The sequence below is a fragment of the Erpetoichthys calabaricus genome, chromosome 6 (genome assembly GCF_900747795.2).
Source record: "Erpetoichthys calabaricus chromosome 6, fErpCal1.3, whole genome shotgun sequence".
NCBI classification, from domain to species: Eukaryota; Metazoa; Chordata; class Cladistia; order Polypteriformes; family Polypteridae; genus Erpetoichthys; species Erpetoichthys calabaricus.
The window spans coordinates 41,104,610-41,123,935 of record NC_041399.2 but is presented as its reverse complement, the minus strand read 5'-3'; the positions used below and the strand labels follow the sequence as shown (position 1 = coordinate 41,123,935).

General features: G+C 37.3%; 1 protein-coding gene across 4 annotated transcripts in view; it reads left to right on the top strand.

The window, feature by feature from the left end:
- st18 (ST18 C2H2C-type zinc finger transcription factor) overlaps positions 1–19,326 on the top strand; it is a 262,012-nt gene that overhangs the window by 32,060 nt on the left and 210,626 nt on the right. For all 4 annotated transcript variants that reach the window (XM_028803518.2, XM_051928741.1, XM_051928740.1 and 1 more), the window contains exon 4: positions 17,471–17,633. In XM_028803518.2, the coding sequence (XP_028659351.1) occupies positions 17,471–17,633 (163 nt within the window). The remainder of the gene's footprint in view (positions 1–17,470; positions 17,634–19,326) is intronic.

Genomic DNA, 19,326 nt, shown 5'->3' with positions numbered 1-19,326 from the left:
TATAGTGTATGACCTTGGATTTACATATTTTAACCATTACACAAATTTTATATGCAGTTATTAAATATTTGCTGCTGCTTAAATTGGGGTGATGCTTATTTTCAGACACCGACTGCCCTCTCAACCACCAATTGCTTAGTTAACTGTGTGGTTAAATAAGAGAGGTACAAAAGCAGAGAAGAGGCTTTTAAGAAGAAATCATAGCTAAAATTTTGTAATATAAATATAGTAAGATCGAATGTTTCTCACTTTGTAAATTGTGTCAATACCATGTCGTATTATTGTAAAAGTTGTGTGTCTTTGTCACTTGTTTCATTGCATTTTGTGGGCAAGTTTGGGATAACATTAATAGTTAATTCCATTACTACTGTTAATTGCTTTGTTAAGTGATTAATGAAGGCATTCAATATGAATGGTGCAATGTAGAGTCAGAAATACAGCTAACCTACTCGTCTTCACGATGTGGGAGGGAAATCAGAGTGTTCTTAAAGAAAGGTGTGGCATTTGCAAAATTAACACAAATAATGTCTATTCTGTGATTTGGATCCAGAAGCTGTGAAACAACAATGCTAACTGCCGTGACACTGATTTATTGAACCAATGTAATCCAGTTCAGGATTGTGGGGAGAGAGAGCTTATCCAAGCAGCACTGGACACATGGAAGAAGCCAACCCAGCAGAGGGTATCCATTTATCACAGGACACTTTCAACATGCACAAACCCAGTGAGATGCTACAATTAAAGTTACTTTCAAATTTTTGGGATAAAAACTATATTAGCAAGGGAAAAAAAACAATTCAGATACAAATACTGTGTCACTAGGCCATTTTTCTGCAGCTCCATTATTGATTAATATATTTGCAAACAGTAATGTTGAAAACTTCAAATGTAAAGTCGATTCAATTAATATTTTATAATATAGTTATGGAAGAACAGTGGTGCAGTGGTTCCAGGTACCTGGGTTCACGGTTTGTGTGGAATTTGCCTGTTGTCAACAAGTTGTTATGGGCATTTTGTACTTCAGTTTACACCAAGCCAAATTAGCTGATGACTCTTGTCCTAGTATAAGTTAGTATTGGTATGCATGAATCTGCTTTGTGAGATACAGCATACCATCAATGCTGTCAATATAAGCTCCAGAGCTTTGCAGCTTTGACATGAGTAAAACATGTTCAGGAAGTTGTGGATGTAGAAAAAGTCATTTATACCAGATTTTGTCACCACTGTATATTAGTACCTTTCTGAGTAAACACCCTCTTAAAATTTCTTTTTAAATGAAAAGCAATTTTCACATATTATATATTCCTATTGAGCAGAATGTGGATTGATTAGGTTTGAAAATGGATGAGCTGATAGGTTGTTGGGCATGCTGCATGACCTCATTTGTAATATCTAGTCAACTTAATCATCCTACACATGTTTATATAGTTTAGATAGGCAGGATAATTAAACCAAAGAACTTAGGGATTCACATCTGATTGCTTAGCCACAACACCTCACTGGCTAGGCACCTAGGATTTAGGTTTTTTATCTTGCATTTATTTTTGTTCCACACTTTGGCATCAATGTGGTTAGATGAGATGAAAACTCAAATTTTCTTTCTCTATATGCAGATGCAACCTGAAATGCAGGGCATTGCCTCTTCATTTTTATAGGTCTTTTATTTCTGAGCATTGGATCAGGGTATTACGTGGCTCGCATTATCCAGATTAATTATAAAAATGAGCAACATGCACTGCTACTTATAGCTTTTGAATAAAATCAGAGGTTTTTTTTTTTCTTTGTTTCATCTCTTGCCAGGAGAAAAATAGAATTTTTAACTAAGTTTCATGCAGTAATAACAAATCTGGAATCATAAAGCAGCCTTGCTTTCCTTGATTCATTTAAAAAGACATTATGTGCATTCAACACATCATTTGTATTTTTAATCTCTATCTTTAAGAGTAGTGCCAGTGCTATTTAGGGTGTATGCAGCATTCACTCAATCAATTTGTGTAGGATTTGAGCAAATGAATCAGGTGGAGCAGCAGTGTCTGTGCTGTTTTCTTAGGTTAATAAGCCTTTTTTCCCCCAGAAAGCACTACTCATCCGTTCATTTATTTTCAAAACTTGTCACGGTGTCACAGTATATCTGGGGCCTATCCAAACAGCATCAAGCACAAGGCATGGTCCTCGCACTCAGTCATACTGACATGGGGCCAATTTTGAATGACCAGTTGCCTATCGTGCATTTTTTTAGGATATGGGAGAAAAATGGGAGTAATGCTATCCATTCATTAGAAATACACAGCCATGTTGTGATTAAGTTTTACATTACAAGACTTAATGCACTTCCAGTTTTTCTTTTTAGAAGTTGTATTTAACAAACTGCTTATATTGTGTTAACTCTGAAGCAAATGCCATATGCAAAAGGACAAGGGCTTGTAAAATTAACACCAACAGTGCAAAGTATCAATAAACTTTAGAAAAACTAAATATATGAAGGTATAAAAGTGCATTTTTCTTGCCCTTATACTTTTTATTGTCACTGAATATATGATTACTGGAAGATAATACTTCAAATATGCTTTTTTTCTTTAAAGTGTCCCAGTACAGTAGTATTAGCTTGAAATTGAATATATTCCACCTTCCTTTGGCTTCAGTTGCTAGTATTGTCAAACTTTTTAATTTATTGTTGTTCACTCCAGGCACAAGATGTTAGTGAAGGATCAGATATGTGGCAGGGCTAATGAAGCGGGAATGATCATTTTAGCTTCACAAACCCGATTTGAGTTTTTTCAAATGGGCCACATTCAGAGTTTTGGAAATTCATTAAAATTGGGATCCACAGACAAATTTAAATCTAAATGGATTGTTGGCCTTATCTTAGCTAGCCAAACAAACTCAATGAACTAAACGGTCTCATCTCATTTATCAATATTAATATGTTGTTATGTAAAGATCACCTTTAATTGAATGATTATAAGAAACAAAAACCACTTTCAATAGAAAAACAATTAATGAAAATAAGCCATTCAACCTAAAATGACTTAATTAACATTCACCTAATTGTTGTAAAACATTAAGCTGAGAATTGATAGCCTGTAGCTTATAGCTTATAGCCTGTACTGCTTTCAACTATACTATTGATAACTTGTTGCGTGTAAGTTTTTTCAACTTAGTGAAGAAATATTTTTCAACATTTCTGATTAAATTACCTTTAACAGCTTCTATGTATGTGCTCCTATTATTTTAAAGATTTGGCTTTAAATAACTTGTCGGCAACAACCTAATTACATCCCTTACAATTTTATATACTTCTATCACGTTTGCTTAAGCTGGGAAGGGTCATCTCTTTTAGCTGTTCCTTATAGCTCATACTGTTAAAATTCTGGAATCACTGTGAACTTTATCTGTACATGGTATTCCAGGTACTTTATAGAACTTAACCATTACCTCTATTCCAGAACTTTCTAAACTTAACGGTATTGTAACATGGCTTGAGAGATGCCACAAAGGTAATATTGTTATTTATTTAAAATTTTTAATTTCACTTTTGACTTTAAGTATACAATAAACAAATCTGCATTAGGGCTGTTAAATTAGCCAAAAACTAAGATTTAAATACTCATATCAAAAATATATATTTGAAACTATATGAATTTGGCTTAAAGAATACTATACTCAAAAGTTATATGAAAACATGACATTAATACTTTTTTATGCCATTATTATAAACTACATGGGGCAATTTAAAAAATATCATTTTTGGGTGGAGTATCCCTTCAAATTTATATTTTTTCCTTTTACTTGTGGTGCGTCTGCAGAAACTTAATATCCTTAAACAGTTAAATGCTATAAAAATAAAAGCCAAAAAAATAAAAAAAGGCAGCTGGTGGGACAAGAGATTAGGTGTGGAGGATGGATCCAAACCCGACTTCATACCTATGGTAGAAGTTGTCAGGCAGTGAATAACATACTGTACTAAACTAAACTCATTTTCTATTTTTTCCCCTTTACAGTTACAGCAAAAATAGTATACCATTGATCAGGTGAGCTTTATAAGTATTTTTCATTGTACCTTTGTTTTATGCATTGTCAAGCCAGCAGCCAACTAAGAGGCAGACTGCTTGTTACCTGCCTGTTGGTCGAGTTAGTTATGTGAGCATTCTTGACATTAAAAGGCTGTTTAAAATTCTGACTATACAGCTGTTATAATAACAAAATTAAAGTAAAAATATGGCTTGTATAAAAATAGTAAAATACAAAAAACTATATAAATGCTTGATAAAGAGATGCAGGATGATACACTTTGTAAGCCAACATCATATTATCTACTGTAGTGTCTAATTTAGGACAGTGATGAGTCTGTGGAGACACCCATTTATCATCATCATCAGTTTTTGTTATTACAAAAAAAGCAGACCAACAATCTCTTTCTGGATCATTCTTGTATATCTGGGACTTTGGCTGTGTAGTGACATTTGGAATTGAAGCCACACAGGTTTTCTGCCTTACTTTTCTTCATTTTCTGATTGAAGCACTCAGATCCATGATCTGAGATCTTCTTCAACCTTGTCAGTCTTTCACCAGAAATTCCAGTTCACCAGTATGATTGCAACAGTGGGTGAGGTTTTTATTTAGTTTGTCATTCATTTTTTTCATGGGTTTCCTTTGTAGTATATATCCCACAGCAGCTCAGAGCAAAGGGTGAGTTTTGGAAGCTGTGTGCCAGATATTCTGATGGCATGTGTAACTCACCAGACCTAATGGGGGATGATCAAGTTCATTGTTATGGTCATATCCTCCTGCTGGACAATCTCAATACTGTTGGTGACATTATTCTTTCACTTTATTCTGAAGAAGGAGTGGACTTTGCTGTAGTGGACTCTTTTGAATGCTGTCAAATGACATTGGTATGATGTCCAGGTTTCTTGGGAATACAGAAGGGTCCTGATGTCTGCCATATGTTAGACAGAGAGCTCAGAGACAGAAAGCACTTAAATGGTGGCAAAGGAGGAGAGTACATAGCTGAGGTAAGATCTGTTCCAAAGATCTCGGCATTCCATTGCTGAGAGTCCAGCCAATATCAGCTAAACATCAAGTTACAGTATATAATATATAATATAATATAATATAATATAATATAATATAATATAATATAATATAATATAATATAGTCCTGCGGTGGGTTGGCACCCTGCCTGGGATTGGTTCCTGCCTTGTGCCCTGTGTTGGCTGGGATTGGCTCCAGCAGACCCCCGTGACCCTGTATTCGGATTCAGCGGGTTGGAAAATGGATGGATGGATGGATAATATAATATAATATAATATAATATAATATAATATAATATAATATGATATGATATGATATGATATGTATGTGTTCTTTCTATTTAAGAGACAATATACAGATTCAGAATCAGATCCCAGTGTGTTACCATGTGTACATAGTACAATAAAATTCTTACTTATATACAGTAATTCTTTGAAATAGTTGACAATAATATAATTCTAGCAAAGATAAACACATACAAAACTACGTATATACAGTGTGTATATATACATATACTGTCACGCATGGGCATCGGAGGATTCCTCTAAGGGCCGGGGAAATGTATGTAATAACCCACTGAGAGAGGAGGGCTGCTACCGCTGACTTTATCCTGTTGTTCTTCTTCCCCCACAGCTCCAAGAAGCTGCCCAGTAAGGGCATTTAACCCCGCCCCTTCCGGACGTTTCGCTATAAAAGAAGCTCTGTGTCTTTTACCAGAAGACCGGAACGAGCCGCATGGCTGAGCATGTGACTCTTGTAATCCTTAAAGAAGGAGGAATCCCTGATTGGGAATAGTGCATTGGTGCATTTTTTTCATTTACTTTTTTATTATGTTTGTTTCATCTCGCGATGATTAAAAGGGATGACCCTGTAGGCATTGTAAAATTTCAACTGTTTCCATTCTGTCCTTCCACTGCTGACCACAATATATGTATATATATATATATATATATATATATATATATATATATATATATATATATATATATATATATATATATATATATATATATATACATATATATATATATATATATATATACATATATATATATATATATACATATATATATATATATATATATATATATATATATATACTGTATATATATATATATATATATATATATATATATAATATTGTCATGGGTGGTAGCAGTGCCTCAGACTCCCGCAGGGCTTCATAGGAGATGGAGTTAGATGCAACCCTGTTGGGAACCCGGGGGCACCACCAGGGGGTGCTACAGCTGTTCCTGAACCCGTGTGGGGTCAGCTGACATTACTCAATGATCTAGAATTGGGTGTAAGGTGGACGAAGCTTGCTGAGGAGGAGTGGAAGTGAAAAGAAAAGTAAAGAAAAGTATCATGTGTTGTTGTGCTTAGTGAGACTGTGTTGTACCTGTGGGAAATTTGGAAAGCGTATCCCACGAGGTGAAAAAAAAAAACATTTTTATTTTTATCAGTGTGCCTAATAATATATATAAATATATATATAAACATGTTATTATGATTGGCTGTTCAATAACCTCCTTACAATTTATCATGGATGTTTCACTTTTTGCTACATCCCAGTGAACTCTCAAATAATTTTGATTTCTGCCTTGTACCTGATGATGCTTCAGTAACTTGCAATAGATAAAGCCATTTCAGAAAATGTCTACTAAACTGGTAACCTTTGTCGTTTTCCTTGTTTTGTAAGGATTGATTGCCTGAATGCACCAAAACAGATCAATTATGAATGTTAACGTGTTTGAAATCCATTTCAGGGCTGAAGTCACAAATGAATATTTTTCACTCCCATATTCTTACATTTATTTCTGATAACAATAATGGATAGTTTTTGCAAATGTGCGCACATTTTTAGATAAATCTACTAGATAACTTCATGTATCCAACTCTACATTGCTTTGTAGACATAAAAGTGCTCTGTAATTTTTTCATTTACAGGCAAACAGTGAATAAGTATACTGTAAAATTTATTTGATATCTTATGTCAGTGTGGCTTCTGCATATCTTTCTCCCCCTTCCTTTTTTTGACCGTTTTGGCTGAAATGTAAGTGTGAGTAGGAGCTTCTGTGAATAGTGTACATAGTAAAAATCTAATCTAAACTTTAATATAGGGAAATGTAATCTACATTAATTCTGCATTCATTTTTTAATGTTATTTCATAGTCTAGTAATGAGAATAAGGTATACTGTATAATTAGCTCATTGATAACATATTTTTGGTTGACTCATTTGCTTTATTTTTCCACATAAAAAACAAAAATGTTCAAGCAAAGCTTATAGTATCATCATCCTTCCATTTCTTTAACTCATTACTGACATTAAAGTTTCCATGTCAGCCCAAGCCTGTCTATGCCTCCCTGACTTCAAAGCCAGAACCACTTGAGGAAGGGGTCCCACTCCATTGTGGGGTACCTTCAATCACACAGAACCAGTTTATCAGCATATGCATGTTTTTGGGATGTGAGAGGAAACCTACATCAACAACTACATCTGGGATTGTTTTACCTTTTGAATTAATATTTTATACGAATTGTAAGAGATTTATACACAAAGATGTTTACTTTCTCTGGACACTGACCTTACCATGCATTGAATGCATTTTTAAATTAGCCATTTGATGCAAGGCTTACATTAGTTCCCATTAAATTAAATTAACTGATCCTATGTAAGCAGTGGTGTGTGTTGGTTATCATTGCTTACTTTCAGTTCTATCCATCATCAAACCTGCTAATTTTGGTGCAGGGGCATGAGGGTGACAGACTATTTTGGCATCATCAGGCACAAAGCAAAAGAGTAGGTTAGAATCCAGAATGACTGTAGATGGTAAACTGAGACTTACGAGTAAATGTGAGTGTGTGAGTGTTCTTTGTGGAGGACTGGTACCCTGTTTGGGGTTAGTTTCTATCTTATGCCTAATTTGGCCAGGATAGATTTCAGGCCCCTAGTGACCCTGAATTAAATAGGTAGACAAATGGCTGCTTCTGTTTAGGCTGTCCAGGTCAAGAGGAACTCCCTGATGAGCAGGGATCATAAATCTACACAGCACCCCCTGGTGGCACCCATGGAACCCAACAGAGCTCCTTCATGGCACTTCAGTTTCCAGCATGCCCTGTGGGTATCCATTTGAATACTGAGGCCCAGGAAAGCTGCCATCTGGCATATGAAGTCCTTCCCAATCGCACCATTACTTTTTACCCCCTTGCCTGGCAGAGGCATAGCTAGGGTTTTCAGCGCCCGGGGACAACTGAAGATTTCGCACCCCCTCCTGTTTGCCTGTTTGTAACATCAATTTGGCGCCCCCTGGATGCTGCGCCCGGGGACAGATGTCCCCCCTTGCCCCTCCCAGCTACGCCACTGTTGCCTGGTAAGGATCCTCTCTCCACCCCTGCCGGGCTGCTAACACACTCCACAAATTGCTGGCTCCTCATGCCAACATTATGGCAAAGACAGGAGGTGTCCTCTCTGTTCTTTCTTCTGGCCTCCAAACTAGGTAATGGACTGGGACCCTTGCCAGCCCAGGCACGCCTTCTATGATATTATATCACATACAAAAGTGTAGCTCAAAGTCCTTAAATGAAAAAATAATAGCAGGTAGAAACAGAAGAATAGAGTGAAAGTGAATGTAGGTTGAGTTCAGATAGTTATGGCCAGATATCCTGGGAGGAAAGGAAAGTAGAGTTCAACCAGCACGAAAAATGGATTAAATAAACCTCTAGGGGTTCTATGGCCAAAAGACCAACCAGCTCCACATGAGCAGTCTGCAGTACTGAAATGTGATAGTTTTTAATTATTGACTACATATGATGAAACGTCTGGAAAGATTTGATTTAGTAGTTGTCATTGTAGTAGTAGTACCCTTTATTCCTTCCAGTATCAAAGGTTCAGAATACTTTATACTTTACCTCGAGGTTGCAAAGAGTGCCACCATAGGCCACTGTAAAAGGAAAACAAAGAAAAACGTAGTTATTAGTAACTAAAATTTAAAAGTAATTCAGTGTTAATTGTAATCTTTTTAATAATTGTGCTATTAATAAATTATAAAAAGACCAAATTAAAAAACTGTATTCTTAGCAGTATTTTTAAATGTTCAACAGTATTAAGCCTGATGCATTTATATCTGTAGATAGATAGATAGATAGATAGATAGATAGATAGATAGATAGATAGATAGATAGATAGATAGATAGATAGATAGATAGATAGATAGATAGATAGATAGATAGATAGATAGATAGATAGCACCTTACTGATACAAAAAACAATATTAATTTAAAGATTGATAATAATGCAGGTAAAAAACAGACAATATCTTTGTATAATGTTAATGTTTACCCCCCCGGGTGGAATTGAAGATTCACATAGTTTGGGGGAGGAACGATCTTCTCAGTCTGTCAGTGGAGCAGGACAGTGACAGCAGTCTGTCGCTGAAGCTGCTCTTCTGTCTGGAGATGACACTGTTTAGTGGATGCAGTGGATTTTCCATAATTGATAGGAGCCTGCTGAGTGCTCGTCTCTCTGCCACAGATGTCAAACTGTCCAGCTCCATGCCAACAATAGAGCCTGCCCTCCTCACCAGTTAGTCCAGGCGTGAGGCGTCTTTCTTCTTAATGCTGCCTCCCCAGCACACCACCGCGTAGAAGAGGGCGCTCGCCACAACCGTCTGATAGAACATCTGCAGCATCTTATTGCAGATGTTGAAGGACGCCAGCCTTCTAAGGAAGTATAACCGGCTCTGTCCTTTCTTACACAGAGCATCAGTATTGGCAGTCCAGTCTCATTTATCATCCAGCTTTACTCCCAAGTATTTATAGGTCTGCACCATCTGCACACAGTCACCTCTGATGATCACGGGGTCCATAAGGGGTCTGGGCCTCCTAAAATCCACCACCAGCTCCTTGGTTTTGCTGGTGTTCAGGTGTAGGTGGTTTCAGTTGCACCATTTAACAAAGTCATTGATTAGGTCCCTATACTCCTCCTCCTGCCCACTCCTGATGCAGCCCACGATAGCAGTGTCATCAGCGAACTTTTACATGTGGCAGGACTCTGAGTTGTATTGGAAGTCCGATGTATATCGGCTGAACAGGACTGGAGAAAGTACAGTCCCTTGTGGCGCTCCTATGTTGCTGACCACAATGTCAGACGTGCAGTTCCCAAGACGCACATACTGAGGTCTGTCTTTAAGATAGTCCACGATCCATGCTACTAGGTATGAATCTACTCCCATCTCTGTCAGCTTGTCCCTAAGGAGCAGAGGTTGGATTGTGTTGAAGGCGCTAGAGAAGTCTAGAAACATAATTCTTACAGCACCACTGCCTCTGTCCAAGTGGGAGAGGGATCGATGTAGCATATACAGTAGATGATGGCATCCTCCGCTCCCACCTTCTCCTGATATGCAAACTGCAGAGGGTCGAGGGCGTGTTGAACCTGTGGTCTCAGGTGGTGAAGCAGCAGCCTCTCCATGGTCTTCATCACATGTGATGTCTGAGCAACAGGCCGGAAGTCATTCAGCTTACTAGGACGTGATACCTTTGGGACTGGGGTGATGCAAGATGTTTTCCAAAGCCTCGGGACTCTCCCCTGTTCCAGGCTCAGGTCGAAGATGTGCTGTAGAGGACCCCCCAGCTCCGATGCACAGACCTTCAGCAGTCATTGTAATTCATGTAATTCGTTATTTAAGATTCAATGTACCGCACCTCCTTAGTTAAACTTACTGCATATTAGACATATATAAACAAAAGATTTGTGTGTGTATGGAACAGTCCGCTCTGCTCATGCTCAACCGCGCAACAACGACGTTGTGTTAATGACACAGATGAAGAGACACAATGTCGAAATGAAGCAAATGCTGTGGCTCAACAAAATGCAAGTATAAACACCTCAGCAACGGAGGGCAAGGCTTGAAGTTTTCACTAAAAACATTGTCTAAGTGGAGGTAGTTTCTCAAGACAATGATTAATAGGACTTGTATACAAGAGATATGGCTAAGATATGGTATCGCCAGTAAGGTAGCACTGGCCTCTGCACTGGGTAATTCTTAAGAGTTAGCTGCTGTCTCTCCAAGTACACGAATATAGTAAAACTGCTAGGGAGTCTTTGGGTTGTTTTTGTCCTGAAGACCACATGGAGCTAATTCATCATATTTTAGTATGTGCTAGTATCTACCATTAAACAAATAGTTTGTGGATGCTATCTGAAAGGATTCTTGAACCTTGCCTAATGGGGTACAAGAAGTGTGTTTTTCACAGACAGTGTCCCATAGAATGACAAATATTATTGCTCATTGTTAATGCCATTGCTCATATTAATTTAAAGGCAGGAAGTGTATATTTTGTTTTCAAAATATTTTTGGATATTCAGTGAGAAAAATACAGTAAAAAGTATTGTGGACTCAAGTTTTGGTAATTACTCCTTTAACGTAAGATTTTTATTTATTTTTATTATTCTGTTGTGACTATAGTTGTAATAGTTTTACAATAGTGCTGTTTAAAGAAATACATGTAGCAACTGCATCCTTTCATCTTAGTCTTTTAAAGTAGGATCAAGCAAAGTTTGGAAACAGAAAATAATTTCAATTTAAATAGCAGAAATGTTTTTCAGAAATGCACAGACAAGATGACTTACAAAATCAGTAGTTACAGGTAGGTTTCAACTTACACAAAATCTGCAAATACAATTGAGTACATAATACTCCAAAATTTTTTCTAGTTTTGACACAGAATTGATTTTAAATGAATACATAACAGCCTTCACTAATGTTGAAATATAGTACAGTAGTCAGTGGTTATTCACTGTTTTCAGTCATTTTTGTATTTTCTTACACATATGTCACCGATAGTTGTATCTAACCAGCAGTGCACACAGTCGTGCAATAAACTCCATTACAGGTAACCAGCTAGATTGGCTGCTGGCTATTTAAATGAGAAGTAGAACCTACTGTTTTTAATTAGTAGCATTCAAAGTGCGCTTCACAGCCGTGCCTTTCCAGGGGCTATATGAGAGGGGGAGGTGACACCCTGAGTAATCCCTCTGAGAGATACATTGTCAGTTAGTGGTAGATTTCCACATCATTATTTTTGCCTTTTCCAAATCCATGAGGTACTGTATTACTATCAAAACCTAAAAAGTTTTTAAGCATAATGTACCCATGGTTAAACATGCCTGTGTTTAAGTTTAGTTTAAATTAGTTTCAGGTTTTTGTGTTTTGTCATTTAAGCTATGGTAATATTGCTTTACTGTCAATTAATTAATAAATCTTGAAATGTTTTCCTGTTAAACAAGTAATAAAGTATTGTGCATTTTTACTGAATTTTTCATTATTGAACATCTGCAGCGCACGTTCCAACTTAGAAAACCATGTCACAAAGGTTCACAGAAACAGGACTTGTTTGTATCCTGAGGCCCACTTGTATTACAGTTTTGTGCAATTGGAGCACAGGCCGTTTAAGTAATTTGTTCAGGGTCACACAGCCAGTAGGAGGCAGGAAATGAAATTGCCAGCTTGACAATTAAAGTCCAGTACATTAGCCACAACATCATAAAACCTACCATTATGCATAAACTGTTCATTATATCACAGTGTACTCTGTAGCTTATTCAGAAATAACACCTGACTTGTGCTGAATTCTTCAAGGTTAGGGTCTGGCTCTTTTGCATTCCAAAAATGTGTTAAACCGATTCTGTATATTAATGGATTGATGAATATTAAACTTCATTGAACTAGATTTCTCATCCAGGATTGGTTAGGGCCGAGTGCTGCTGGATAGGCCATGGCTTTCTAGACCTGAAAATTAGATTTAAAATGCTTCATAAATGGGTGGGTGGGTGTACTACAATAGTCTAGGATTAGTTTTGTATTTGCTGCTTGTACTTTGAAGATAGGTTGTTACTTCTTGTGACACCAAAATTGGAGGGAGCAGGTTGTGTTAGTGGATGAATAGGTGGATGGATTATTCTTCAGTGACAGCCCAACCAGTGTTTTATAGTCTTACTTTCTGTGATGCTATCTGTGTTGATTAGGAAAATAAATGCATCCATAGTTCATTCCTGCCTTGCACCCAGTGTTGCTGGAATCAGCTGTGTCCTGCACATGACTCTAAATTACATTTAGCCATCTTGAATGATTTATATTATATTAAATCCTGAGGTAAAACAATAAGATCTGACAGCTCAAGTAAAGAAAAGATCAGTGTCCCAACTTAAACAAAATAAAGTTTTCTGGAAGACTTGAGAGTTACACAAAAGTGCCCTGCAGTGGCTGGTAGCGGTGTCAGCCAGTCCCATGCTCCGTGGGATAATGACTGCAGCTCAGGACCATGGCATCATTTGTTCATGGTCTTCTTTTGTCAAAAGAGTTTTACAGTGTGTTTTGAATAGACAGCATTTTTCTTTGTGTAGCTGGTCAAAACAGAGAGCAAAGTTAGTCAGCAAGTTGCATAGCTCCTGCATTTTGACTCTTGGAGCCTCTTTTGTGGCAAAATATTTTACCGTATGTGACCTTGCCAGGATACTGGAGGTAGGACCTTTCCAGATTGCTCTTTTTTTGTTTGTTTTAAAGGACAGCATACTGTTGTTCATCTATCACTAAAGAGTATCACCTAATTAGTATAGATTCTGGGAGATAACACGTTTCTTTGAGGCATGAATCAGAATTGGTGGGAAGTTATTAAAAGTTGTCAGGTTCACTGAAAGTAGCCTCCAGCATTAAAAAGAGGTCTTGATTATGTCCATTATTAATTTAGGTGTCCAGGAGTCCAACACTCCTAACCAGGGTCATTAAAACTCTGACTTTCCTGAAAAGCAGATGAATTGGAAGCAGAGAAAATGCATAGTACTGTATACAATTTAACATTTTATTTGAATATTTATGTTTAATGTGTGTGTGTGTGCGTGTGTGTATATACCCTCCCCCACCCACCATTTTGTATTTCTAGCATTGTGGGTATTACCTGGAGGCAAACTATATAGATTTACTGAAGTTATTTACCACAACAGCCAAGTGATTTTGACTGGAAACTCGGCTTCAGATCAAAGGATTGTTTTGATCTCTACTTAGCATATTTGTTTAACCTAGCCAGTGATTCTGAAAAGTGCACATGCTTTCTGGTGATACAGAGAGCGCAGTCTTTATCCTTCTTTTTCTTATGTTAGCTGGGGATTTAAATACTATCTGTGTATTTGGGTGACAACTGGATTTGGCAGCTTTTGAAATTGAGTTGCCCACTGCTAGTAGTCTGTCTTTCAGATACAGATAACTAGGTATACACTGAAGCTAATCCTGACAAGTCATGTAATAGTCCCTTTGGACCTGTTAGGCAATCATTTATGGAACATTAGGTTATTTTTAGCTATCTGAAATGTTAGTTTTTATTAAAAAAAAATTTAATTAATAGTAGTACTAGGATTGAATTAGGTTTTGCTATTCTCTTCAGGGCCATTGTTTTACTTTTGACGGCTTAATTAAATGCCCCTAAGTACTCGACTGCATTGGGCTCAGATGATATAATGTGATTTGTACAAGTTAGAATATTGAATATATGATTTAATTCTATTTTAATTAATAATTGTCACAGTATCACAGTGCTTCTGTTTAAAGAGAATACATTCACATTCAAGGCTAACAGACATTTTATGCCAGAACAGAATACTGCTCTAATACAGCAGGAAAGTTTGCAAACAAGGAGAACCAGTTTAGTCTATCAAAGTAGTTTAAGTAGATTATCAGTTCAACTGCCGCAAGATCTCATCTTGTTGGCTTTTTAAAAATGGCAGATTGTCTGCTTCAACAACAGAACTGGGCAGTTTTCTTTGAGGAAGTTTGCCTTGGGGGAGTCCACAGATATACTTCAGTGTTTTACCTGTTAGAAATTGGCTTGCATTTTCATAGTCGAGAATTCAAATATTATGTGCTGTGCAAATGACCACCCACAGGTAAATATCATACTTTTTCTGGGTCTGGGCTATTGTAGATGCAAGAGACTGAACCCATTAAATAATATGTATTGATAAGGTGGAAAGGAAGGTAAGGACAAGGATGTGATTTTATAGTTCCAAGGACTTCGAAGGTGACAGTTCAAATGCATAAATTCACCATGATTTATTTTATGCAGTGCATTTCATACCAAATACGATCACAATAGGCTTCTCTAAGCTCCACTTATCATAATAGTCGACATTGACTCTAAAGGCAGCAAAAAATTCATTCTGAAAGGAAAGTGTAAGGCAAATAGCATAGTAAATATCATACCCTAAAGAGTATAGTGTTCAGGCAGCAACCATGAAAAGGTGATTTTTAGTCTATGGTTATAATACGTATATTATGAGTGGGGTTTACATGCTGTCTTTGTGTCTGTTTTTTCTATGCATACCATACTTCATTTTTCCTTTCACATCCCAAACTTTTACATGTTAGGTTAACTTGTAAGTCTAAATTAGCCCTTGAAACTGTTTGCGTGTAGCTTCTGTGATGGACTGGTGCTCTGTCTAGACTTGGTTCATGACTTTTTTGCCTGATGGTGTTGGAATTGGCTCCAGGCCTGAGAATGTTAGGTTTTGTCACATATACTATATTATATTGTTTGAATTATCAATAACAGAAACATAGCATCGGCGCTCTAATGATTACTTGTACAGTGTATTGTATCTGTATATGCCAGAGTTCTCTATGAATATTTTTCTATAAGACTTTTTCAGGGTCAGGGTCTCCATCATAACTGGAGTAAAATTGTTATTGTATTTTTGTTATTGTATGTTTTGTGTTGGTTTTGGTTTATTTCCTTACATTTACTCAGTGTCCATTGTAGGCATTCCTGTGTCGATTCTCAAGATTTCCTATTTTATATGTGCAGCTGGGGGCCCATTACTCAGCAATTGTTGAATAGCTTATTTTTTGTTAAACTACTAGGATAGTACTACTCCCTACTACTTCCTGCCTTGCTTCTGTGTTTTCAGAGTCTGAATATTGTTAGTTTTATACAGTACAATTAACTATGACTTTTTCTCTCTAAATGCACTATTTTGTGGCATACAAGTGTTAATGCTTAATAGTAAGGAAGTTTGAAAACAGTATTCAGACTTGGCAATGTTGAGTTCTTAGTGATTTGCTCTGCTGTTTGTGTGGAGTTTGCATTTTCTTCCCTTGTCTTTGTGAGATTTCTGTAAGTTAAACAGAGATTTTTTAAAATGCCAGCAACAAAAGACAAAACGTTGTTCAAACTCAAGTCAAAAAAACATTGTCAAAAGATCCTAATAACAACTACAAGTGCTTTACTTAACTGCATACTACAAATTATTATTATTTTTTAATCCAAATGTTTGTTTGCTGAGTTCTGTGCAAGGCCGTTGTTAACAGTCCATGAGGGAGCTTCATAACCAATACAGTGTGGCACCCAGACGGGGCTCATGCCCAGCCGGGACGCCCAGGAAGAAAGGAGGAGGGCTCATTCCTCCTCCAGACCGCGACCGCCCTGGTTGTATTGGGGGCCATGGGTACAGGGCTTGGAAGCCAAACCCTGTAGGGGCCCGTGGTCACCTCCAGGGAGCGTCCCCCTGCCTGAAGGACCCTGGACCCCAGTACTTCCGCCACACCAGGAAGTGCTGGGGGGAAGAAGAGAGGGAACACCCGGAGTGCTTCCGGGAGGACAGCCGGCATTTCTGCCACACTGGGGCGTGTCCACGGGATTGCCGGTGCACACCTGGAACACATCCGGGTACAGATAAAAGGGGCCGCCTCCCTTCATTCGAGGCTGGAGTCGGGTGGAAGCAGGACAAGGCGCTAGAAAGAGAGAAGGAGGTGGTCCGAAGAGGAAGAGTGGTTGGCCTGGACTTTGGGGAAGATTGGGGTTTGTGGCACTTGGACTTTGTAAATAGTAGTATAAATAAACGTGTGTTGGGTGACATGAGCGTGTCTGCCTGTCTGTCTCCGAGCCAGTCTCCACAACAGACAACTGGTAATGGACATTGTTGCCAGCAACTGTTGTTACTTTATGTTAAGGACTATCAAAATATTTTATTTCTGGAAGAATATTGAGAACATTTTGTTTTATTCATTTTGAAAATTAATATCATCTTCACATTCTTTGAGTTTGGAACTTTCCTGACACCTAGGGTTGTCAAGATAGCCTCTGTCTCCAAGTAACCCTGAGTTTAGACTGAATAGATTGAAAAATTAATGAATGGATAAAGCTATTAGCATTCATTGAATAAATGTACGACAGGTGAAGATTGTCAACAAGACAAGTGTAGAGGGCATATTTTACTCAATTGTTGCATTTAATCTGTAAGAATTTGGCCAGCAAAACAATGGTTTAGACTTTTGCCTAAGTGAAACTGTATTCATCTACAAAACTGCAATAAACTGTATTTTAAAAATAAATTTAGAAAATACCTTCAAATTGCAAATTTGCCATGTAAATCATTTCCTTTTGACAGACAAATATGAAAGGAACAGATCACGAAGTTATGTCAAAGCCGTATGGAAAAGCAAAGATTAACTCAAGAAAGTCGAAGATTCTGGAGATACCTATTGACTGCATTGAGGAAGAGGATGAGGAGGAGGCTCAATTCAGCAGCTCCAATGAGTCATCTGGTAAAGGTAAATCAGGATCAAACCAGAACAAGTATTTATAGGCAATGCCCTAGAAGACCAGTGATAGAGTGCAGGTAATAAGTCTGGCTTACCAAGAACTTTCCCAGACGTTTTTCTTTTTATTAAAGTGTGATGCTGCAAGGTGAGTCTAAAGAGGTTCACATGTCCAAGCAAAATAATTTAAATGTAATCAAATTTAAAATAAATACAATTGCAGGTTATAAATGTATTAAACACTTTGGAAAGTTTTAGTAATGTTGATGTTATGGGACAAAATCTGTGAGGCTTGCATTTGATTTAACCTTGTTTGTGCCATGCTAATGCTGTCATCTCATATACCCAGCTACCTGTGTTTGAATCCCATGCCCAGCTTTCTTCCATGTGGAGTGTTCACAGTCTTATAATGCTTGCATGTGCTTGCCACTCAGTGCTTCTTCATTCTTCCCAAATCCTAAATTTTTGCACTTTAGGTTTGTTTAAGACTCTAAATTGACCCCAAATGAATATCAATCCCCTTAAGTGAACTAATTCTTCCTTTAGTAGATGGTCCATACCCCACTGGGGGTAATGAATTGGGTTAAGCAGACTGGGTAATGAAAGAATGGATGAAGGTTCAGCTTTGGGATTCATTGATTTTTTTTATCAACTTTTTGCCTTTACTTCTACCTGTAGTTTAAAATCCATGTGTTTCTAATGACATGTCTTACTTTTCTCATTGTGTAATACAATTTGACAAAACCAAAATGAAATGTGAACTAGCTAAAATGTGCTTAAATGCCAATATTCATTTCCAGAATGTATTATTATTAGTGTACCTTTTTATTTATACTGCCGTTTTTCTTCAGTAGTTTGGCAGAGATCTAAAATTTCTTGGTTGGTGGTGCCAGTTTGACCAAAAGCAAAACAGGAGATGTCCATTTGATGAAGAAACATACAGGACTACACAAAAGCTTGAAAATATGAGCAGCAATCACAAAAAACATACTGACATGTGTTCTTCTATCCTTCTAGTAGGCCATGTTTGGTTGTTTCTGTTTTCGATGTATTTTTGCTGTGGTGATTGGATTTGATGAGGCTCAGCAAAGAATGAAATCCCTTGCTTTGAGCTGTCAGAAAGTCAAAGAAAATTATGGAGTTTAATAGTTCTAGGCTGACTGGAATTGCATATACTCTGTAATTGCCCATAATATTTCTACGTATTGTAATGAAACTTGGCTAAGAGCAAAATGTGGGGTATAACTATTAATGTTTTTATGGCAAGCAAGAGGAGATTGTTCAGTTCTCCAGGCTTGTTTGGTTATGATGTGGTTATTATGCATTCAGTGTGTGAGTATAACTGTCTTCATGTCGTTCTCCATTCAGGGTTTGTCCATATTTATAACATATTTGCAAATATGTTCCTGCTCCTTGGGAGCTGTGGTGTTATCATGTAGCATCTCTCTTTTGTAATCCTCATAGTTACACCAGGTTTTCCACTAAGTGTAAATGCATGCAACCATGCTAATAACACTGATTCTCACCTTGCGTACACACTTTTCTACTCGGTTTTGCAAACTGGCGGCACCCATTATCAAAGCGGTACCACTATTTCTGTGTTTTTTCCCTTCTTTTTCATATTCACATCCATGACACAGGATTTATTAAATATACCAAAATTAATTGCATATGGTTTACACATTTAATTCAGTTGATTGTAATC